Raw genomic sequence first — 22,629 nt, 5'->3', positions numbered from 1 at the left:
GGAGGGAGAGGGGGTTGGCTGGGTGTCCCTATCCCCTGAGGTCCCTGTGCTGGAGCCTGTAGCTGAGTGTGGAAGGTGTAGAGGTCCTGGGCCGCCACACTGGAGACCAAACGGCTTCCCGTACATGGGGAACCCCAGCATGGGCTGGAAGGGCCGGTACGGAGCCTCTCCACTCCTCTTCCCTATGATCCTATTTCGGGAGGGGATGTTCTGACGACCCCCTTGGAGGGACATGGAGCCGGATGGCGCCCTCCGGTTACCCCCGCCGCCCCTTCCTCCGCCTCCACTTCCCGGTTTGTCGATGACCTTGAGGTTTAGGATGATGCGACCCCGTTTGACCTCGCGTGGTTTGACGCGACGATTGAGGATGCGGACGGTCTCTGAGAAGGGGGAGACGGGGGGCCGCGAGGGGAACCCACTGGAGCCGGAGAAGGATCCGGGAGAGGCCAGGGGGTCGGGGCGAGGTAAGGGGCGGCGGGACATACTAGTGCAGCGGCGAATGTCTTTCTTCAGCTTGTGTGTCGCTGCCAGGGAGTTGAGTTTAGGGGAGGGCGCTGGAGAGGCGGAGGGGAAGGAGGATGGAGGGGCTCGAGGAGAAGAGGAAGAAGTGGAGCGAGGAGCTCGAGGGGTGGAGGTCTCCCTCTTCTGGGCTCCACGTGCCTGAGAAGGGAGGAGAGAGAAGGTGAGAGATGAAAGTAAAGTGAGTCGGAAACTCAAAAGGAGAATATCATCATCATAACTTCCAGCAGGAAAGGTTTGTCTTGCTCTTACATTCTCATTGGGACAGGTAATATATCAGCTAGTCCTAATTCTGGTGTGGTTGTGATAGTGGCACACAAGAACATCTAAAACAATACCTTGGCAGGAAGGTTTTTGGGTTTGGGCCCCCGCTTCTTTGGTCCGTGGAGTTCTCTCTCACGCTCTCTGAGGGGAAAAACAAAGGGATTACAATTAATCACCCGATAAAGTCAACGTCACAACAGTGAAATACATTGAAATACGACCCTAGCCTGCCTGCATACAATAGGCTGGGATGGGTTGAATTGGGATTGAGCCAATTATTGAAGGAATAACATCTAGGCCTCGACTGATACAGTTCAAAGCCAAATGAGGGAGACGTTTATTAATGTAACATCCTGTTTCTCATACATCCCAACTTCCAGTTAGACAGGGATGATCAAAAGACCTGGGTGTGGCTTCCCAAAAATCGCACCATATTCCCTACGTAGGGCACTACTGTTAACCAAATCTCTATGAGCTCAGGTCAAAAGTACTGCACTATATCGGCAATAGGGTGCAATATGAGACAGACTGGGTGTGTGAAAGCAGAACTGCGGTCCCCAGGACGACTAGCTAGCGGTTGGTTGCTATGGCGTCAGCTCATAGGGATCTGAATGAAGAAAAAATTAAAGAATAACAGTTTGACGTTTGTTTGACTAAGACTGAACAGAGAGAAAGAGAGAGAGACACACACACACACAGGATCATTTTAGTTCCATGATCCCCCTGTAAGAGTGCTTTGAAGTGTGTTTGGCAGGAAGAGACAAAGAGAGGACTTGCACAGATATAAAACCTTTATATAGACGGAGTGAAAGAGAGGGAGAGAGAGAGAGAGAGAGAGAGAGAGAGAGAGAGAGAGAGAGAGAGAGAGAGAGAGAGAGAGAGCAAGAGAGAGAGAGCAACAGAGGGAGCAAGGAGAGAGAGAGCAACAGAGGGAGCAAGGAGAGAGAGAGAGAGAGAGAGCAAGGAGAGAGAGCAACAGAGGGAGCAAGGAGAGAGAGAGAGCAACAGAGAGGAGCAAGGAGAGAGAGAGAGAGAGAACAGAGGGAGCAAGGAGAGAGAGCAAGGAGGGAGCAGGAGAGAGAGAGAGCAACAGAGGGAGCAAGGAGAGAGAGAGAGAGAGCAACAGAGGGAGCAACAGAGAGAGCAGAGGAGAGAGAGAGAGCAACAGAGGAGCAAGAGAGAGAGAGAGCAACAGGGAGCAAGGAGAGAGAGAGCAACAGAGAGCAAGGAGAGAGAGAGAGAGCAACAGAGAGAGAGAGAGAGAGAGCAACAGAGAAGAGAGAGAGAGAGAGCAACAGAGAGGAGAGAGAGAGAGAGCAACAGAGAGGAGAGAGAGAGAGAGCACAGAGGGAGCAAGGAGAGAGAGAGAACAGAGGGAGAGAGAGCAAGGAGAGAGAGAGAGAGAGAGAGAGAACAGAGGGAGCAAGGAGAGAGAGAGAGAGAGAGAGAGAACAGAGGGAGCAAGGAGAGAGAGAGAGAGAGCAACAGAGGGAGCAAGGAGAGAGAGAGAGAGAAACAGAGGGAGCAAGAGAGAGAGAGAGCAACAGAGGGAGCAAGAGAGAGAGAGAGAGCAACAGAGGGAGCAAGGAGAGAGAGAGAGCAACAGAGGGAGCAAGGAGAGAGAGAGAGAGAGAGAGAGCAACAGACAGAGGAGAGCAAGGAGAGAGAGAGAGCAGACAGAGGGAGAGAGAGCAAGGAGAGAGAGAGAGAGCAACAGAGGGAGCAAGGAGAGAGAGAGAGAGAGAGCAACAGAGGGAGCAAGGAGAGAGAGAGAGAGAGCAACAGAGGGAGCAAGGAGAGAGAGAGAGAGAGCAACAGAGGGAGCAAGGAGAGAGAGAGAGAGAGCAACAGAGGGAGCAAGGAGAGAGAGAGAGAGAGCAACAGAGGGAGCAAGGAGAGAGAGAGAGAGAGAGCAACAGAGAGAGAGCAAGGAGAGAGAGAGAGAGAGCAACAGAGGGAGCAAGGAGAGAGAGAGAGAGCAACAGAGGGAGCAAGGAGAGAGAGAGAGAGAGCAACAGAGGGAGCAAGGAGAGAGAGAGAGAACAGAGGGAGCAAGGAGGAGAGAGAGAGCAGCAACAGAGGAGCAAGAGAGAGAGAGAGAGAGCAACAGAGGGAGCAAGGAGAGAGAGAGAGAGCAACAGAGGGAGCAAGGAGAGAGAGAGAGCAACAGAGGGAGCAAGGAGAGAGAGAGAGAGAGAGCAACAGAGGGAGCAAGGAGAGAGAGAGAGAGAGCAACAGAGGGAGCAAGGAGAGAGAGAGAGAGAGAGCAACAGAGGGAGCAAGGAGAGAGAGAGAGAGCAACAGAGGGAGCAAGGAGAGAGAGAGAGAGAGCAACAGAGGGAGCAAGGAGAGAGAGAGAGAGCAACAGAGGGAGCAAGGAGAGAGAGAGAGAGAGCAACAGAGGGAGCAAGGAGAGAGAGAGAGAGCAACAGAGGGAGCAAGGAGAGAGAGAGAGAGCAACAGAGGGAGCAAGGAGAGAGAGAGAGAGAGCAACAGAGGGAGCAAGGAGAGAGAGAGAGAGCAACAGAGGGAGCAAGGAGAGAGAGAGAGAGGGAGCAACAGAGGGAGCAACAGAGGGAGAGAGAGAGAGAGAACAGAGGGGAGCAAGGAGAGAGAGAGAGAGAGAGAGAGAGAGAGCAACAGAGGGAGCAAGGAGAGAGAGAGAGAGAGAGCAACAGAGGGAGCAAGGAGAGAGAGAGAGCAACAGAGGGAGCAAGGAGAGAGAGAGAGCAACAGAGGGAGAAGGAGAGCAAGAGAGCAGAGGGAGCAAGGAGAGAGAGAGAGAGAGCAACAGAGGGAGCAGGGAGAGAGAGAGAGAGAGCAACAGAGGGAGCAAGGAGAGAGAGAGAGCAACAGAGGGAGCAAGGAGAGAGAGAGAGAGAGCAACAGAGGGAGCAAGGAGAGAGAGAGAGAGCAACAGAGGGAGCAAGGAGAGAGAGAGAGAGCAACAGAGGGAGCAAGGAGAGAGAGAGAGAGCAACAGAGGGAGCAAGGAGAGAGAGAGAGCAACAGAGGGAGCAAGGAGAGAGAGAGAGAGCAACAGAGGGAGCAAGGAGAGAGAGAGAGAGAGCAACAGAGGGAGCAAGGAGAGAGAGAGAGAGCAACAGAGGGAGCAAGGAGAGAGAGAGAGCAACAGAGGGAGCAAGGAGAGAGAGAGAGCAACAGAGGGAGCAAGGAGAGAGAGAGAGCAACAGAGGGAGCAAGGAGAGAGAGAGAGAGCAACAGAGGGAGCAAGGAGAGAGAGAGAGCAACAGAGGGAGCAAGGAGAGAGAGAGAGCAACAGAGGGAGCAAGGAGAGAGAGAGAGCAACAGAGGGAGCAAGGAGAGAGAGAGAGCAACAGAGGGAGCAAGGAGAGAGAGAGAGAGCAACAGAGGGAGCAAGGAGAGAGAGAGAGAGCAACAGAGAGAGAGAGCGCAACAGAGAGAGAGAGAGCAACAGAGGAGCAAGCAGAGAGAGCAACAGAGGGAGCAAGGAGAGAGAGAGAGCAAGGGAGCAGAGAGAGAGAACAGAGAACAGAGGAGCAAGAGAGCAACAGAGGACAGAGAGAGCAACAGAGAGAGAGAGAGCAACAGAGAGAGAGAGAGCAAGAGGGAGAGGAGAGAGAGAGAGAGCAACAGAGAGAGAGAGAGCAACAGAGAGAGAGAGAGAGAGCAACAGAGAGAGAGAGAGAGCAACAGAGAGAGAGAGAGCAGACAGAGAGAGAAGAGAGAGAGAGAGCAACAGAGAGAGAGAGAGCAACAGAGAGAGAGAGAGAGAGAGAGAGAGCAACAGAGAGAGAGAGAGAGAGCAACAGAGAGAGAGAGAGCAACAGAGAGAGAGAGAGAGAGAGAGCAACAGAGAGAGCAGCAACAGAGAGAGAGAGAGCAGAGAGAGAGCAGAGAGCGCAACAGAGAGAGAGAGCAGAGAGAGAGAGAGAGAGCAACAGAGAGAGAGAGAGCAACAGAGAGAGAGAGCAACAGAGAGAGAGAGCGCAACAGAGAGAGAGAGCAAGAGAGAGAGAGAGAGAGAGCGCAACAGAGAGAGAGAGCAACAGAGAGAGAGAGAGAGAGAGAGAGAGAGAGCGAGAGAGAGCGCAACAGAGAGAGAGAGCGCAACAGAGAGAGAGAGAGCGAACAGAGAGAGAGAGCGCAACAGAGAGAGAGAGCGCAACAGAGAGAGAGAGCGCAACAGAGAGAGAGAGAGCGCAACAGAGAGAGAGAGCGCAACAGAGAGAGAGAGAGCGAGATAGAGAGAGAGCGCAACAGAGAGAGAGAGCGAGATAGAGAGAGAGCGAGATTTCTCAAATGTTCTTACTGTGTCATAAACATCACTTCTCTTAAAGGAATTGAATAATGTGTAAGAATTGAAATACTGTTAACTGTTCCACTCACTTCTGTTCAAATCCTGCGATCAGTCTGTCATCCAGGATATTCTCTTCTGGTTCCCAGGTACTGTGTCTAAAGCAAAGAGGTGGCACAATGGTTTTATTTCTACATTTACATAACCTGGGTAACAGTATGTTTGTGCTGACATTCCACTCCATGTTTGACACAGAGTACAAGGAGTGGAATGTTAGCACAAAGCAGGTCTGGATTTCAGGCTAACATTTTCTGGTTACAGTATAAATTGGAGACTTGTAAGTCTATGAAAGATGTAGCTGCTAGGATAGATGTACTATAAAACACAACATGTCTCTTCAGACAAGGTGATTGCTGGTATGCAAAAACTCACAATTCTGAATTAATTTATCTAGTTAGAAACGCAATCACTTACTTCAGTGCCCATCCTTTCCATTTCACTAGGTATTCTAGGCGAGACTGAAGAGAGAAAGGTACAGAGGAATGAGGAAAAAGCCCCAAAGTGTTCAATACTGTATTCAGCCATTTTATAGCTAGTGTAAGAGCAAAAATGACTTCTTATTATCTAGCTATTCATGATCACTAAGGTAAATATTAACAGTAACGTATTACTCTAAATAATACGTAACTCAATAAATTGAGTAATATAAACTGGCTCAGTTCTGACTAACACGTTGGGCTGGTGTGCCTGTCTTGTTTTGTAGTTTTAGAGGGAAAAGCTGCTACAAAACAGTACCATCAAGCAGACACAGACAGGCTGGCTAGCAGATGAGTTCCACTGGCATCTGGACAAAACATTCACTCAAGCTAGAGAGGGAATAACTGATTTAGCTGCTATGTAGCTAAAGTTAATAATGACACACCGTCGACTTTAATGTATGGTTTGGCGAGCTAGGTTATGGTATGTGGGGTGCAATCATATATTTTTAGACTAGCTGTCTGGGTAAAAAGTCAAAGACAAAGCATAGATTTGCATTTGACGCAAAACCGGCCTTTATTTTAATTTGCATTGCTAATTAGCTAAAGGTTACGTTGTCTTTACACGCCGACTCGTTTGTGTAACGTTAGCTATTTTTTTACGACGATTCACTGCAAACCATCAGCACATCACACTTGCTAGCTTCTCGGCTAGCTAAAACGGCTTGCTAGAGAAGCATCCGCTTGCTACTAGCTACAACAAGGCCTCCCCGTTGTCATTAAAAAACAGATCCTCGGTTCTCGCCCTCGAAGCACGCCGCGGAGACCCTCGCCCACGTCTGCTCTTCTGCAGCGACAAATAAACGGCGGCATGCTCACCTTGCGAACGCGGCGTTTCAGAATGGCTTCCGCGGCGAAAACGCGTTCCCCGACCGCAGAGAGCTCCATCTCTCAACGCCCGACTGCTCTCTCGGTCCAGACGACCACTGTCTGGTGGCAAGACCAGAGCAGACCACTTTCTCTTTCCCCAAAATCTGTCACAGTGGCAGCAGACAACACACACTACTACACCCGGAGGCAGGAGAAGAGAGGAGCTCTGTCACGTGGACGGGGTCAGCCCCTTCTGGTTGTCCTGGCAACGCAGGAGGCCTCTACAAGATGCAGGAAGATGAGCGTTATTTGTCCCGAGTCTTGTTCTGGAGGCAGCTCTGCAGAGTGGTCACTAGCTGGCACAGCCACCAAGTCATACAACCTGCTAACCTTAACATATTAAGTGCACTTTTGTCCTGTGCATTTTGCCTTTCCTGATTTCAATGGTAGTGAATGAGGTAGCCTGTTCCCAAAACTGTTATTGTGCTGCCTTGCCGACTTCTATGGTCATTGTTTAGCGTGACAGTGACCATAGGAGTTGGCAAGACAGCACAAACCGGCAGGGACAAGGAGGAGTCTTGGACACAAATCATCTCTTTGTGTTTTAACGACCTTTTGTTACAGAAGAAAAAGGAAATGGCGGGCTGCTACCAGTAATTTAGGAGCAGTGGAGCACTCTGTTATAGTTGGTTATTTTGCTAATGACAGAGAGAGAGAGGGAGGTTAAACTATACTGAACAAAAATATAAAACGTAACATGTAAAGTGTCCCATATTTCACGAGCTGAAATAAAAGATCCCAGAAATGTTCCATACACACAAAAAGCATATTTCTTTCAAATGTTGTGCACAAATTTGTTAACATCCCTGTTAGTGAGCATTTTATCATTTATCAAGATAATCCATCCACCTGACAGGTGTGGCATATCAAGAAGATGATTAAACAGCATGATCATTCCACAGATGTACCTTGTGCTGGGGACAAGGTGTAACCACACCAGCCCAGGTCCTCCCCATCAGGCTTCTTCACCTGTGGGATCATCTGAGGGGGAGGGGTGCTGAGGAGTATTTATGTCTGTAATAAAGCCCTTTTGTGGGAAAGACTCATTCTGATTGGCTGGGCCTGGCTCTCCAGTAGGTGGGCCTAGCTCCCAAGTAGGTGGGCCGATACCCTCCCAGGCTGACCAAGGCTGTGCCCCTAACCAGTCATGTGAAATCCATAGATTAGGGCCTAATTCATTCAATTCAATTAATTGATTTCCTTATATGAACTGTAACTCAGCAAAATCTTTGAAATTGTTGCATGCTACGTTTATATTTTTGTTCAGTGTGTATACATTTAGAAACAGTGTGTCTGGAAGGATCAGCATAGCAGCAAGGTCATGCAGAATACCTATTCTATTCTATTTTATTGTATTTTATATTATTGTATTGTAGTGTATTCTATTGTATTGTATTCTATGATATTTTATGATATTTTATTGTATTCTATTATATTGTATAGTTTCTATTACATTTCTGTCACTGGAAAGTGGATCATGTGCAGATGAGTTGCATTTGGAGGAAAGAGTTGTTGTTTAAAAAAAGATGTGCAATCTGATCAAGTCAACTTTTCTCACAGGAGAGCCTTCCCTACTATTTGAACTGTCAAAATAGATCAATTTGGCCATTACTCTCTCATCCTCAGCTCAACCCTGGCAGTGTGTCCTAGCCTTAGATGGAGTGAGAGTTAGAATACCTCATGATAAGCTGTAGACCATACAATTTACCAAGAGTTTTCACTAGCACAGACTGGACTATGTTGCAGGATTCATGGCATTGAGAAGTTTACCACATCAGTCACCGGCTTCATTAATAAGTGCATCAACGACGTCATCCCCACAGTGACTGTACGTACATATCCAAACCAGAATCATTGGATTACAGGCAACATTTGATCTGAGCTAAAGGCTAGAGCTGCCACTTTCAAGGAGCAGGACACTAATTTGGACGCTTATAAGAAATCCCACTACATCCTTTGACAAACCATCAAACAGGAAAAGCGTCAATACAGGACCAAGACCAAATTCTACTACACTGGCTCTGATGCTCGTCGGATGTGACAGAAATTGCAAACTATCATGGATTACAAAGGGAAACCAAGCCACGAGCTGTCTAGTGACGCAAGTCTACCAGAAATACCTTCTATGCTCACTTCGAGACAAACAACACTAAACCATGCATGAGAGAACCAGCTGTTCCGGATGAATATGTGATCACACTCTCCATAGCTGATGTGAGTAAGATCTTTAAACAAGTTAACATTCACAAGGCTGCAGGGCAAGATGGATCACCAGGACACGTTCTCAGAGCATTCACTGACCAGTTGGCAAGTGTCTTCACTGACAGTTTCAACTTCTCCACGACCCAGTCTGTAATACCTACTTGTATCAAGCAGACCACCATAGTCCCTGTAACCTGTCTAAATTACTATCGCCCGGTAGCACTCACATCTGTAGCCATGAAATGCTTTGAAAGGCTGGTCATGGCTCACATCAACACCATCATCCCAGACACCCTGGATCCACTCCAAATCGCATACCGTCTCAACAGTTCCACAGATGATGCCAATCTCTATTGCACTCCACACTGCCCTTTCACATCTGTACAAAAGGAACACCTCTGTGAGAATGAGGTTCATTGACTACAGCTCAGCGTTCAACACCATAGTGCCATCCAAGCTCATCACTAAGCTAAGGATGCCCCCCCCCCCTCCAGGTGGTGAGGGTAGGCAACAACACATCCGCCACGCTAACCCTCAACACGGGGACCCCTTAGTCCCCTCCTGTACGCCTTGATCACCCACGACCCCAACACCATCATTTATTTTGCGACGGTGATAGGCCTGATCACTGACAATGATGAGACAGCCAACGGGGAGGAGGTCAGAGACCTGGCAGTGTGGTACCAGGACAACAATCTCTCCATCAAAGTCAGGAAGATAAAGGAACTGATCGTGGACTACAGGAAACGGAGGGCCGAGCACGCCCCCATCCACATAGACGGGACTGTAGTGGACCAGGTCGAGAGCTTCAAGTTCCTTGGTGTCCACATCACAGAGGAATTATAATGGTCCACAGAAACCAACACAGTCGTGAAGAGGGCACGACAATGCGTCATCCCCCTCAGGAGGCTGAAAAGATTCGACATGGATCCTCTGATCCTCAAAATGTTACACCACTAAAACATTGAGAGCGTCTTGACTGGCTGCATCACCGCTTTGTAAGGCTACTGCATGGCATTTGACCACAAGGCGCTACAGAGGATAGTGTGGACGGCCCTGTACATCACTGGGGCCGAGCTTCCTGCCATCCAGAACCTCTATACCAGCCGGTTTCAGAGCCCTAAAAACTGTCAAAGACTCTAGCTACCCAGTCATAGACTGTTCTCTGCTACTGCATGGCAAGTGGTACCGATGCACCAAGTCTTGAACCAACAGGACCCTGAACAGCTTCTACCCCCCAAGCCTTAATAAGACTGCTAAATAGTTAGTGAAATAATTAAGCAATAGCTACTCCGACTCTCGGCATTGACCCTTTTTGTACTCTTTTGACTGATCACATACGCTGCTGTTAATGCTTATTATCTATCCTGTTGCCTCGTCACTTTATCCCTACCTATATGTACATATCTACCTCCATTACCTTGTACCCCAGCACATGGACTCGGTATTGGTACACCGTGTATACAGCCAAGATATCGTTACTCATTGTGTATTTATTCCTCATGTTATTATTTTTCAAATGTTCTGTTATTTCTCTATATTTTTTTGCATCGTTGGAAAGGTTCCATAAGTAACCATTTAACCTTTAGTCTACATCTGTTGTTTTTGAAACATGTCACTAATACAACTCGATTTGAGAAGTGCAGAAAATGTACCTGAAGAACAATAAACTAGAATATTCTATTATGTCTACCAAAAAACTGCTTTAATCTGTGACGCCCCTGTACACAGATCCAGGGTCTGATTTTCTCTCTAAATCCTCTAATTAACCATTTAGAGTGTGAATGAAAAAGCCTGTAGTAGGCCGCTTCGTCCGACACACATTCAGTCTATGCGCTGTGCCCCCTCCTCTAATTTATTGGTTTTCTAAAATTGGTGTAGGCAACGCCTTCCAATGCGTGTTCACTGATTGGTGCAGCTCACATCAATCAAGCTTTGCAGCAAGGTTGGTTGAACGCCAGCCGGTAGTTGATGTCCCATCAAAAGTCGTCAGTCACTGGTGGAGAGGAGTCGCAGTAATCAGGTAAGGTTTATGATCAGCTCTTTCCTAAACTAAACCGATTATCGTAGATAAGAGTACAATGAAACAAATGCGTTTGTTTCCAATTGAAAGAATATTCATTCAGTGTCAGTTCTCTTTCGCGATTCTGCCCTTGACTGTATCGGTAGCTAAGCGAAGCTAGCTATGTTATGTGCCGAATTGATTCAGAGACTGGACTGAGAGAGTCATACGCTTTAACTGGCAGGACTCGTGAATTGCATGAATGGCACCACTTGTTCACGTTGAATAAGGAGCCAGACAATGCCTTATCATTCAAGAGGTTTGCAATGGAAACGGACTAAAGGCAAAGCAATTCCACATTGACTCCACAAGCTGTGGCAGTTTTGAAATAAACTTTTGCTTTCAGTTTTTGATTGTCACCCCCCCCCCCCCTCCCTCTGTAGTCTCTAGTCAAGCTAAGCACATAATGCTGCTTAGCTATGCAGTTGGGACATGGTTGTCGCACAAGGGAGTGGGTGGGGACCAAATGCTGGGCTGGGTTCAAATACTATTTTAAATACATTTGGATTAATTTACCTGTGTTCAACTGAGCTTGTCTGGTGAAATGGAACCAACATAATAGTCCCAGATGTGTAGAATCCACCCATTTGGGGTTGGCATTACAGACACGCTGAAGTGAATGCTCAAAGTATTTGAAAGATTTCAAATAGTGTTTGAACCCAAGTCTGATTGCATCACTATTGTTGTTCATAGACCAGCGAGAACTACTCCAGATACCAGATCAGGTAAACATCATTATGACCTTTGTACACAGATTCATATCTTGAATGTTTGCAGTAGGAGTGATTCCTCTCAAAATTAGAACCAAGACAGACCATGATTTTTGGGATTTTCACAAAATGTAATCCATAGAAGAATTGGTATTATCTATTTTTGTGAGGAATCGCACAATACCTCTTGCCGATTTCCATCCCTGCTTGATTCCTTGCATCCTTGCATCCTATCTCCTCGCCTAGGCGTAACTCTAAACTGTATTGGAGGAGGAGGTCCAAGGACCCTCCCCTCAAACCTTCTACTCCAATGGGTTTTGAGAAGGAAGCAAACAGAGAGAATGTGAGGTATTGTGGAAGAATGAAATGAGACAGAGCCTGTTCCTTCCTTTCTCTCTCCTCTCTGTACCCAGGCCACCACCATGCAGTTTCTAAGGGGAGTCATGGAGACTGTGTCCGCCGTCTCCAACCTCTTCTCCAACCCCTACCGCGTCAGGGAAGTACCACTGTCAGAGTACAGTGGAGGGGGGAAAGTCAAGCTGAAGGAGGAGGGACGCATGGTGCTGTACAAGAACACCCCTTGTCAGAGTTGGGACTGCCTACTCAAGTGCCCTGATACGCCCACAGTCGCCTTGAGGTGGGTTGGGGGGCAGAGAGAGTGGGATGGGAGAGGACAGGAGGAGAGTGTGATGGAGGGAGAGGAGGATGGAGGTGGAGAGTCCTGGCTAGAGCCCCTCTTTGTTTACGCCCATTCAACATCGTTGCAGACCTTTTTTAAGCCTTAGCCCCAACCATCTCTTTAAGAATTCACGTGAGTCAGCATGGCATTGTCCTCCAGAAAGTAGTCTCTCTAAGTAAACTTTCTGTCCATAGCACCTGCTAAATTCAGGGCAGCAACGTTGAGACCTGTAGCAACACTTTTGCACTTGTCCATAGCTGTATATCTTTCCACAAATCATTTCCTACTTCTGATTTCCTACTCCTCCTTCCCAGCAAAGGGTGCACTCACTCACTATATTTAATTTCCCAGTCCGTAGGCTTTCCGAGGGTGAGTGAATCATGACACTTTGGGAAGAAGAGTAGAACATCTGAATGCAGAGAGGAAGAGGTGAAACAAGACTTTTTACTCCGCCCACAATCTGTCCATGAAAAATAAGCCCACGAAGTGAGGAATGTTTGAATGGAGCTCAATGAGAGAGTGTTGAATATGATAGATTGCTACCTGAGGCTTATTTGATTGACTAGATCTTCCCTAAGGGTTAGGTTGTTAGGACTGCGCTGATATAAGTGGACGCACGCGGCATTTCAGCAACGTTGAAAAAAACAACTGTCGGAGTTGTGCCTGTTGTCATAGAGGACTCATCATGGATATACCTCTTTTTAACATGGACATTGCCATTGAGGGCTTCCACCATTTTTAAGTAGTCAACTGGGTGGGTATTCCTATCAGTTCGGAGCAATCAGCCAACGAAGAAGAAAATTGTCTGCTTTAAAATGGAGATCTCAATCTCCTGTTGTTTACATGCGTATCTGCCTTCTCATTGGCTAGAATGGTCCCACCTGATCTCGCCTCCTCACGCCTGCATTCCATCTTTGAGGACATATATTTCCATTGTTGATCTTCTATCTTGCCAGTATAATGGACAATCTTTGGTCAGGGGTCAGCTGATCTTTGGTTGACATCTCCACTTCCTTTCTCCTAGGTTGTTTCAGGTCAACTCCGAGGAGGATGCCATGAACTGGTTCCCCCAGTACGCCCTCAAGCTTCGTCCCTTCTACGAGACCCTCTCCCTCACCAAGCCAGAGGCAGTCCAGCCAATAGTAGACTGCCTCCGTAGTCACGCTGACTGGAGCTCAGCCCACATCGCCGTGGATACGGGCCTGAGGGAATGCCTGAAGCACAACCATGTCCAGAGGTGAGGTTGTTAAGTTTGGCTATAAGCATGTAAAAAGGAGTGGTTATAAGCATGTTATTACCAAAGAGTGGTTATAAGCATGTAATGAGTGGTTATAAGCATGTAAAAAGGAGTGGTTATAAGCATGATATTACCAAAGAGTGGTTATAAGCATGTAATGAGTGGTAAAAAGGAGTGGTTATAAGCATGATATTACCAAAGAGTGGTTATAAGCATGTAATGAGTGGTTATAAGCATGTAATGAGTGGTTATAAGCATGTAATGAGTGGTTATAAGCATGTAATGAGTGGTTATAAGCATGTAATGAGTGGTTATAAGCATGTAATGAGTGGTTATAAGCATGTAATGAGTGGTTATAAGCATGTAATGAGTGGTTATAAGCATGATATTACCAAAGAGTTGCTGTAAAGCAGTGAGTAATCCCTCGGACAGATCTGTGTCAACAGAACTGCTACTGTAGAATCTGTCAGGAAGGAATGTGATGGGTGAGATAACAAGCAGCAGTAGGTTTGGTGTTTGGGGTTTTCGTCACTGGTTATTTGGACAAATTACGATTTTAACAGGTGTTTAGCATTTCAGAAGGGGACGGGACATTCAGCCCGTAACCTGCAGAGAGAGAGAGCAGGTGGAGCTCCTCGTTTTTTCATCTTAACACGTATGGACCCAGAACTTAATCGAGCAAGCTGACCAATTTACATGAGACTTTAGTTCTGGTTTAACCGATATTGTGGCTTGAACAATAGGGAATATGTTGATTTTAAAATGAGCGATGGTCTGCCGCCCTTCCCCTCTCCTCTCTCCCTAATCATACTGATGATTCACACTCCTCACCCTCTCCAGCCAGATCAACGCCAGGGACGGTGCTGGTCAGACCCCATTACACCTGGCGTGTGAGCGGGGGGAAGTGGCGTGTGTCAGAGAGCTGCTGGAGGAGTGCCAGGCTCGCACCGACATCAAAGACAAGAACGGGGAGACGCCAATGCATTGTGCCGCCAAGCAGGACTCTGCTACTATTATACAGGTGTGACACACACACACACACACACACACACACACACACACACACACACACACACACACACACACACACACACACACACAGAGAGAGAGAGAGTCGTGTACAGCTAATCTTGTGGGGGGACACAATTCAGTCCAATTCTAAATCCAGTGTAACCCTAAACCTAACCCGTACTCTTACCCTAACCCTTAACGTAATTCTAACACTTATTCTAACCTTAACCCTAAACACCCTAGATTAGCATTTGACCTCGTGGGGACTAATAAAATGTCCCCAGTTGGTGAAATTGTTGTTTGTTTACTAGTTAAACACGTCCACAGTGAGTATCCACAACATTAAGAACACCTGCTCTTTCCATGACAGAGCTTTCACCTGGTCCGTCTATGATCCCTCGTTGATGTCACCTGTTAAATCCACTTCAATCAGTGTAGATGAAGGGGAGGAGTCGGGTTAAAGATGAAGGGGAGGAGTCGGGTTAAAGATGAAGGGGAGGAGTCGGGTTAAAGATGAAGGGGAGGAGTCGGGTTAAAGATGAAGGGGAGGAGACGGGTTAAAGATGAAGGGGAGGAGACGGGTTAAAGATGAAGGGGAGGAGACGGGTTAAAGATGAAGGGGAGGAGACGGGTTAAAGATGAAGGGGAGGGGTTAAAGATGAAGGGGAGGAGACGGGTTAAAGATGAAGGGGAGGAGACGGGTTAAAGATGAAGGGGAGGGGTTAAAGATGAAGGGGAGGAGACGGGTTAAAGATGAAGGGGAGGAGACGGGTTAAAGATGAAGGGGAGGAGACGGGTTAAAGATGAAGGGGAGGAGACGGGTTAAAGGTGAAGGGGAGGAGACGGGTTAAAGGTGAAGGGGAGGAGACGGGTTAAAGGTGAAGGGGAGGAGACGGGTTAAAGGTGAAGGGGAGGAGACGGGTTAAAGGTGAAGGGGAGGAGACGGGTTAAAGGTGAAGGGGAGGAGACGGGTTAAAGGTGAAGGGGAGGAGACGGGTTAAAGGTGAAGGGGAGGAGACGGGTTAAAGGTGAAGGGGAGGAGACGGGTTAAAGGTGAAGGGGAGGAGACGGGTTAAAGAAGGATGTTGAAGCCTTGAGACAGTTGAGACATGGATTGTGTGTGTGTGTCATTCAGAGGATGAATGGGCAGACAAAATATTTAACTGGGTATGTTAGTTGCCAGGCACACTGGTTTGTGTCAATGGGGGTGGGCAACTCAATATTAGGAAGGTGTTCCAAATGTTTGGTATTCTCAGTAAGACGCCCATGCACTGTGCTGTCAAACAGGACTCGTGTGTGTGTGTGTGTGTACACAAAGAGGTCCCATGCACTGTAACAAGTTCCAGTTTGTACCTCTACCAATATGACAGTCATAGACACTGCATTCCATGGGAATAGGGCAGGCTGGCCTGAGTAGAGTTGCCAACAACCCGATTTTCCGGTTTCCAGGGATACAGCTATTTTCAACCGAGTTCCCTTTTTCTACTGAAAATGTGTGAACTCCGCTCAGGCGTTTGTCTCATGCCTGCTACAACAGGTTAATGGCAGGCTAACATCAACCAGGCAGTGGGGGGTTGTGTCAGTCACAGGTATCCATCAACCAGGCAGTGGGGGGTTGTGCCAGTCACAGGTATCCATCAACCAGGCAGTGGGGGGTTGTGTCAGTCACAGGTATCCATCAACCAGGCAGTGGGGGGTTGTGTCAGTCACAGGTATCCATCAACCAGGCAGTGGGGGGTTGTGTCAGTCACAGGTATCCATCAACCAGGCAGTGGGGGGTTGTGTCAGTCACAGGTATCCATCAACCAGGCAGTGGGGGGTTGTGCCAGTCACAGGTATCCATCAACCAGGCAGTGGGGGTTGTGCCAGTCACAGGTATCCATCAACCAGGCAGTGGGGGTTGTGCCAGTCACAGGTATCCATCAACCAGGCAGTGGGGGGTTGTGCCAGTCACAGGTATCCATCAACCAGGCAGTGGGGGGTTGTGCCAGTCACAGGTATCCATCAACCAGGCAGTGGGGGTTGTGCCAGTCACAGGTATCCATCAACCAGGCAGTGGGGGTTGTGCCAGTCACAGGTATCCATCAACCAGGCAGTGGGGGGTTGTGCCAGTCACAGGTATCCATCAACCAGGCAGTGGGGGGTTGTGCCAGTCACAGGTATCCATCAACCAGGCAGTGGGGGGTTGTGCCAGTCACAGGTATCCATCAACCAGGCAGTGGGGGGTTGTGCCAGTCACAGGTATCCATCAACCAGGCAGTGGGGGGTTGTGCCAGTCACAGGTATCCATCAACCAGGCAGTGGGGGGTTGTGCCAGTCACAGGTATCCAGTCTCAGAAAGGGGACATTGACACTCCTGCGAAGGCAAGGCAGGGCTGTGCTAATAGTTCTTTTAGTCCAGTGCCGGGTGCTACTCATTAGTCCACACTGTCGCAAAAGAGAGTTTCTCGTTGGACAGATTCTGCGAAGGTTCCTGCTTGTCTTGGCCTGTGTTCTTCTTCTGTTTGATTGCTATTGAATGAAACCCTGCTTTGCAGTGTTGAAGTATTAGAGCTCTGTGTGTCCCAGATACTCTGCTGCGGCCGGGGCCCGGAACTGTCAGGACAGGGACAGGACCCGGCTGCTGTTATACAGGTCAGACTGAGGACTCTGGGTCACCTCTCTATAGCTGTTAGGACAGGGACAGGACCCGGCTGCTGTTATACAGGTCAGACTGAGGACTCTGGGTCACCTCTCTATAGCTGTTAGGTCAGGGACAGGACCCGGCTGCTGTTATACAGGTCAGACTGAGGACTCTGGGTCACCTCTCTATAGCTGTTAGGTCAGGGACAGGACCCGGCTGCTGTTATACAGGTCAGACTGAGGACTCTGGGTCACCTCTCTATAGCTGTTAGGACAGGGACAGGACCCGGCTGCTGTTATACAGGTCAGACTGAGGACTCTGGGTCACCTCTCTATAGCTGTTAGGTCAGGGACAGGACCCGGCTGCTGTTATACAGGTCAGACTGAGGACTCTGGGTCACCTCTCTATAGCTGTTAGGTCAGGGACAGGACCCGGCTGCTGTTATACAGGTCAGACTGAGGACTCTGGGTCACCTCTCTATAGCTGTTAGGACAGGGACAGGACCCGGCTGCTGTTATACAGGTCAGACTGAGGACTCTGGGTCACCTCTCTATAGCTGTTAGGACAGGGACAGGACCCGGCTGCTGTTATACAGGTCAGACTGAGGACTCTGGGTCACCTCTCTATAGCTGTTAGGACAGGGACAGGACCCGGCTGCTGTTATACAGGTCAGACTGAGGACTCTGGGTCACCTCTCTATAGCTGTTAGGACAGGGACAGGACCCGGCTGCTGTTATACAGGTCAGACTGAGGACTCTGGGTCACCTCTCTATAGCTGTTAGGTCAGGGACAGGACCCGGCTGCTGTTATACAGGTCAGACTGAGGACTCTGGGTCACCTCTCTATAGCTGTTAGGTCAGGGACAGGACCCGGCTGCTGTTATACAGGTCAGACTGAGGACTCTGGGTCACCTCTCTATAGCTGTTAGGACAGGGACAGGACCCGGCTGCTGTTATACAGGTCAGACTGAGGACTCTGGGTCACCTCTCTATAGCTGTTAGGACAGGGACAGGACCCGGCTGCTGTTATACAGGTCAGACTGAGGACTCTGGGTCACCTCTCTATAGCTGTTAGGACAGGGACAGGACCCGGCTGCTGTTATACAGGTCAGACTGAGGACTCTGGGTCACCTCTCTATAGCTGTTAGGTCAGGGACAGGACCCGGCTGCTGTTATACAGGTCAGACTGAGGACTCTGGGTCACCTCTCTATAGCTGTTAGGACAGGGACAGGACCCGGCTGCTGTTATACAGGTCAGACTGAGGACTCTGGGTCACCTCTCTATAGCTGTTAGGACAGGGACAGGACCCGGCTGCTGTTATACAGGTCAGACTGAGGACTCTGGGTCACCTCTCTATAGCTGTTAGGACAGGGACAGGACCCGGCTGCTGTTATACAGGTCAGACTGAGGACTCTGGGTCACCTCTCTATAGCTGTTAGGTCAGGGACAGGACCCGGCTGCTGTTATACAGGTCAGACTGAGGACTCTGGGTCACCTCTCTATAGCTGTTAGGACAGGGACAGGACCCGGCTGCTGTTATACAGGTCAGACTGAGGACTCTGGGTCACCTCTCTATAGCTGTTAGGACAGGGACAGGACCCGGCTGCTGTTATACAGGTCAGACTGAGGACTCTGGGTCACCTCTCTATAGCTGTTAGGACAGGGACAGGACCCGGCTGCTGTTATACAGGTCAGACTGAGGACTCTGGGTCACCTCTCTATAGCTGTTAGGACAGGGACAGGACCCGGCTGCTGTTATACAGGTCAGACTGAGGACTCTGGGTCACCTCTCTATAGCTGTCAGGACAGGGACAGGACCCGGCTGCTGTTATACAGGTCAGACTGAGGACTCTGGGTCACCTCTCTATAGCTGTTAGGACAGGGACAGGACCCGGCTGCTGTTATACAGGTCAGACTGAGGACTCTGGGTCACCTCTCTATAGCTGTTAGGACAGGGACAGGACCCGGCTGCTGTTATACAGGTCAGACTGAGGACTCTGGGTCACCTCTCTATAGCTGTTAGGACAGGGACAGGACCCGGCTGCTGTTATACAGGTCAGACTGAGGACTCTGGGTCACCTCTCTATAGCTGTTAGGACAGGGACAGGACCCGGCTGCTGTTATACAGGTCAGACTGAGGACTCTGGGTCACCTCTCTATAGCTGTTAGGTCAGGGACAGGACCCGGCTGCTGTTATACAGGTCAGACTGAGGACTCTGGGTCACCTCTCTATAGCTGTTAGGGGACAGGGACAGGACCCGGCTGCTGTTATACAGGTCAGACTGAGGACTCTGGGTCACCTCTCTATAGCTGTTAGGACAGGGACAGGACCCGGCTGCTGTTATACAGGTCAGACTGAGGACTCTGGGTCACCTCTCTATAGCTGTTAGGACAGGGACAGGACCCGGCTGCTGTTATACAGGTCAGACTGAGGACTCTGGGTCACCTCTCTATAGCTGTTAGGACAGGGACAGGACCCGGCTGCTGTTATACAGGTCAGACTGAGGACTCTGGGTCACCTCTCTATAGCTGTTAGGACAGGGACAGGACCCGGCTGCTGTTATACAGGTCAGACTGAGGACTCTGGGTCACCTCTCTATAGCTGTTAGGACAGGGACAGGACCCGGCTGCTGTTATACAGGTCAGACTGAGGACTCTGGGTCACCTCTCTATAGCTGTTAGGACAGGGACAGGACCCGGCTGCTGTTATACAGGTCAGACTGAGGACTCTGGGTCACCTCTCTATAGCTGTTAGGACAGGGACAGGACCCGGCTGCTGTTATACAGGTCAGACTGAGGACTCTGGGTCACCTCTCTATAGCTGTTAGGACACAACACTGTCTGTTCCCTGCATTCAGTTTAGCCACAAGACTGCTGCAGTACTTCTGCTATTCCTTCCTTCTTTCTTTTAAATGGGGTTTCGGCCTGGGGTTTCGGCCTGGGGCTTCGGCCTGGGGCTTCGGCCTGGGGCTTCGGCCTGGGGCTTCGGCCTGGGGCTTCGGCCTGGGGCTTCGGCCTGGGGCTTCGGCCTGGGGTTTCAATACACATTTTGGAGGGAATAGTCACGATCTCACTCGCAGTTAAACATGCAATGTTTATTCACTTTTTCAAGTTAAAAACATATATTGATGGCCTTCATCAGAAATGTATACATTGCAATTAAAATGTTGAAATGACAGCAAGGTCCCTATTAAAATGTGTCTGCTTTTGGTCTCTCCCTCCTCTAGGCGCTGTGCAGTAGGATGTGTGCGGGGGTGAATGAGCTGAACGGGGCGGGGGAGACGCCCCTCCATGTTTCTTGTCGCCTTGGGAGGGTAGAGGCCGTGAACGCACTCCTGGGGGGAGGAGCCCGCTGTGACATCATCGGGAGCAGTGGCTACCCAATCCACGCCGCCATGAAGTACAGTGAGAAGAGGTGAGGGCACTGATTGGCAAAGAGGGAATGGTGATGAATGTTGATTGGCTCTTTCATTAGCTAAGGGAGAATGGAGAACACTTATTGGTGGTGAGAGGAGATTGCCCCGTCCCAAATCTACCCCCTAGCTCCTGTTTTCCCCACAGTGTTTGCAGATGTGAAGGCGCTGGATAGGTCAAACAAGATTCCACTACATTGTTCACAATTCTCTCACTCTTCTTTCTACCCCTCTTCTTCCTCCTCTCTCACTCTCTTCCTCCTCTCTCGCTCTCTTCCTCCTCTCTCGCTCTCTTCCTCCTCTCTCGCTCTTCCTCCTCCCTCGCTCTCTTCCTCTCTCGCTCTCTTCCTGCTCTCTTCCTCCTCTCTTGCTCTCTTCCTGCTCTCTCGCTCTCTTCCTGCTCTCTCGCTTTCGCTCCCTCCCCCTCTCTCTTTCTCTCTCTCTCTCTCTAGTTGTGCTGAGGCTGTCCTGGATGCAGACCCAGGTCAGCTACAGGTAGAAGATGCTGTCTATGGAGGAACCCCCCTACACTGGTGCAAGACTGCAGAGGTAGAGGGGAACACTTTACAATGACAAGACTGCAGAGGTAGAGGGGAACACTTTACAATGACAAGACTGCAGAGGTAGAGGGGAACACTTTACAATGACAAGACTGCAGAGGTAGAGGGGAACACTTTACAATGACAAGACTGCAGAGGTAGAGGGGAACACTTTACAATGACAAGACTGCAGAGGTAGAGGGGAACACTGTACAATGACAAGACTGCAGAGGTAGAGGGGAACACTGTACAATGACAAGACTGCAGAGGTAGAGGGGAACACTTTACAATGACAAGACTGCAGAGGTAGAGGGGAACACTGTACAATGACAAGACTGCAGAGGTAGAGGGGAACAATGACAAGACTGCAGAGGTAGAGGGGAACAATGACAAGACTGCAGAGGTAGAGGGAACAATGACAAGACTGCAGAGGTAGAGGGGAACAATGACAAGACTGCAGAGGTAGAGGGGAACAATGACAAGACTGCAGAGGTAGAGGGGAACACTTTACAATTACTCTTATACTTTTTCCCCCAAAATGAGTTGTGATAAATATTTGAATTGCCCCTCCATGATAATATCGGAGGAACTTTGGATCCGTCCGTTCGTACCTACTAACATGCTGACCAGGGTTTCCATTTACCGACATTTGGCCGATGTAAAAACGATAAATAAATGTTTTGCCTGACAAATTGTCTGTCGATAGTTTCATTTGCCTAAGTGCGTAAAAAGAAATGCTACAATTTTTAAAATCTTAATTGGTAATTGAAATGCACCTCCCAATCGCCGTTCCAGTGCATAAAGCAACGGTAGGGAGGCTATCAGTGTGTCACCCACCACTTTGCAATGAGTTGGAGGCAGTATGCATTTTGAAAACATATACTTCATTGTTTGAAACCTGAACGTTTTACTTCATATTATGAGGCATGTCCCACCTTGCTTCAAAGTAGCCGAGTCCAAATCCCACCTTACAAACATGGAAGCAGTTATGTTATAAAGTCTTCCCCATTGAGACTGGCGTTTCTCTCCTGTTGTATTGGTTTTCAACGTTCTTTCGTTGTCCAGAAGCCAAAGCCACATGAGTCATAGTAGAAACTCTTCCTAGTGTTTTACATGACGTTGTATTGGCTGCTTCATTACAGGAGCAGCACGTTATGTTACGATCAATTACCATCATCTAGATGTGATTTCTGTGACTCTGAGCACTGTGGGTGGACGTCCTACTGGGTCTCTTTCCTAACGGAAACCCTGGTACGTACGTTAGTCACACGTCATCTCAGTCACCACTCGCCTGATTTATTTGACATTTTTTACGAAACTCTGGTGAATGATGCGTCTTGCCATGGAGATCTGGCATTTGCGAAACGACACTGATTGGCCCGAAGGGGGCGATATAGTAATCAGCTGAACTGAGAAAGTTTGAAGGAGCATTTCTCCTGTCCCGTTGAGCTCCAGTCCTGACACTTTGTACTGTATATGCTTCTCCTCATGAGAAACAGGACACTGGGGTGAATGCATCTCACTGTGGAGATCCAACGTTTGCCAAAACTACACTGAGTGGGCCAAGGGGGCGCTGTATCATTCTGTGGGGGACAACATGTTGCTAGTTAAACGTACTGAAACCTGAACTACCTACTTGTTTCTATGTATCAAGTTATGGTCAAACAGATATTATTTAAAGTCTGT

General features: G+C 48.9%; 2 protein-coding genes and 1 long non-coding RNA gene across 8 annotated transcripts in view; 2 read left to right on the top strand and 1 right to left on the bottom strand.

Moving 5' to 3' along the window:
- The window catches only part of cbx6a (chromobox homolog 6a), a 22,333-nt gene extending 15,369 nt beyond the window's left edge, over positions 1-6,964 (bottom strand). Inside the window, exons 1-5 of the mRNA XM_052517847.1 lie at positions 6,417-6,964; positions 5,536-5,579; positions 5,154-5,219; positions 858-924; positions 1-660 (exon numbers count right to left, since the gene is read on the bottom strand). The exon at positions 1-660 is cut by the window's left edge and continues 615 nt beyond it. Of these exons, the coding sequence (XP_052373807.1) occupies positions 1-660; positions 858-924; positions 5,154-5,219; positions 5,536-5,579; positions 6,417-6,485 (906 nt within the window). The 5' untranslated portion in view covers positions 6,486-6,964. The remainder of the gene's footprint in view (positions 661-857; positions 925-5,153; positions 5,220-5,535; positions 5,580-6,416) is intronic.
- Positions 6,965-10,527: 3,563 nt separating this feature from the next.
- pla2g6 (phospholipase A2, group VI (cytosolic, calcium-independent)) overlaps positions 10,528-22,629 on the top strand; it is a 39,751-nt gene continuing 27,649 nt past the window's right edge. For 3 of the 4 annotated variants that reach the window (XM_052517834.1, XM_052517833.1, XM_052517832.1), the window contains exons 1-6: positions 10,528-10,692; positions 11,855-12,078; positions 13,145-13,357; positions 14,198-14,378; positions 20,219-20,406; positions 20,857-20,953. In XM_052517834.1, coding sequence (XP_052373794.1) covers positions 11,864-12,078; positions 13,145-13,357; positions 14,198-14,378; positions 20,219-20,406; positions 20,857-20,953 — 894 coding nt within the window. In that variant the 5' untranslated portion in view covers positions 10,528-10,692; positions 11,855-11,863. Of the gene's footprint in view, positions 10,693-11,424; positions 11,457-11,854; positions 12,079-13,144; positions 13,358-14,197; positions 14,379-20,218; positions 20,407-20,856; positions 20,954-22,629 lie in introns of all 4 variants that reach the window. The other variant, XM_052517831.1, reaches the window with a different exon arrangement.
- LOC127929700 (uncharacterized) lies at positions 20,959-21,438 on the top strand. 3 transcript variants are annotated; one of them, XR_008135820.1, is made up of 3 exons: positions 20,959-21,064; positions 21,176-21,212; positions 21,406-21,438. It is a non-coding gene; the product is annotated as an uncharacterized LOC127929700 (long non-coding RNA). The 3 variants fall into 3 exon arrangements; XR_008135821.1 differs by having other exon boundaries at positions 21,376-21,408; XR_008135822.1 differs by lacking the exon at positions 21,406-21,438 and adding an exon at positions 21,317-21,349.

Source organism: Oncorhynchus keta, unplaced genomic scaffold (genome assembly GCF_023373465.1).
Source record: "Oncorhynchus keta strain PuntledgeMale-10-30-2019 unplaced genomic scaffold, Oket_V2 Un_scaffold_984_pilon_pilon, whole genome shotgun sequence".
Taxonomy (NCBI): Eukaryota; Metazoa; Chordata; class Actinopteri; order Salmoniformes; family Salmonidae; genus Oncorhynchus; species Oncorhynchus keta.
The sequence above is the reverse complement of the archived record's forward strand: the minus strand, read 5'-3'. Positions and strand labels throughout refer to the sequence as shown.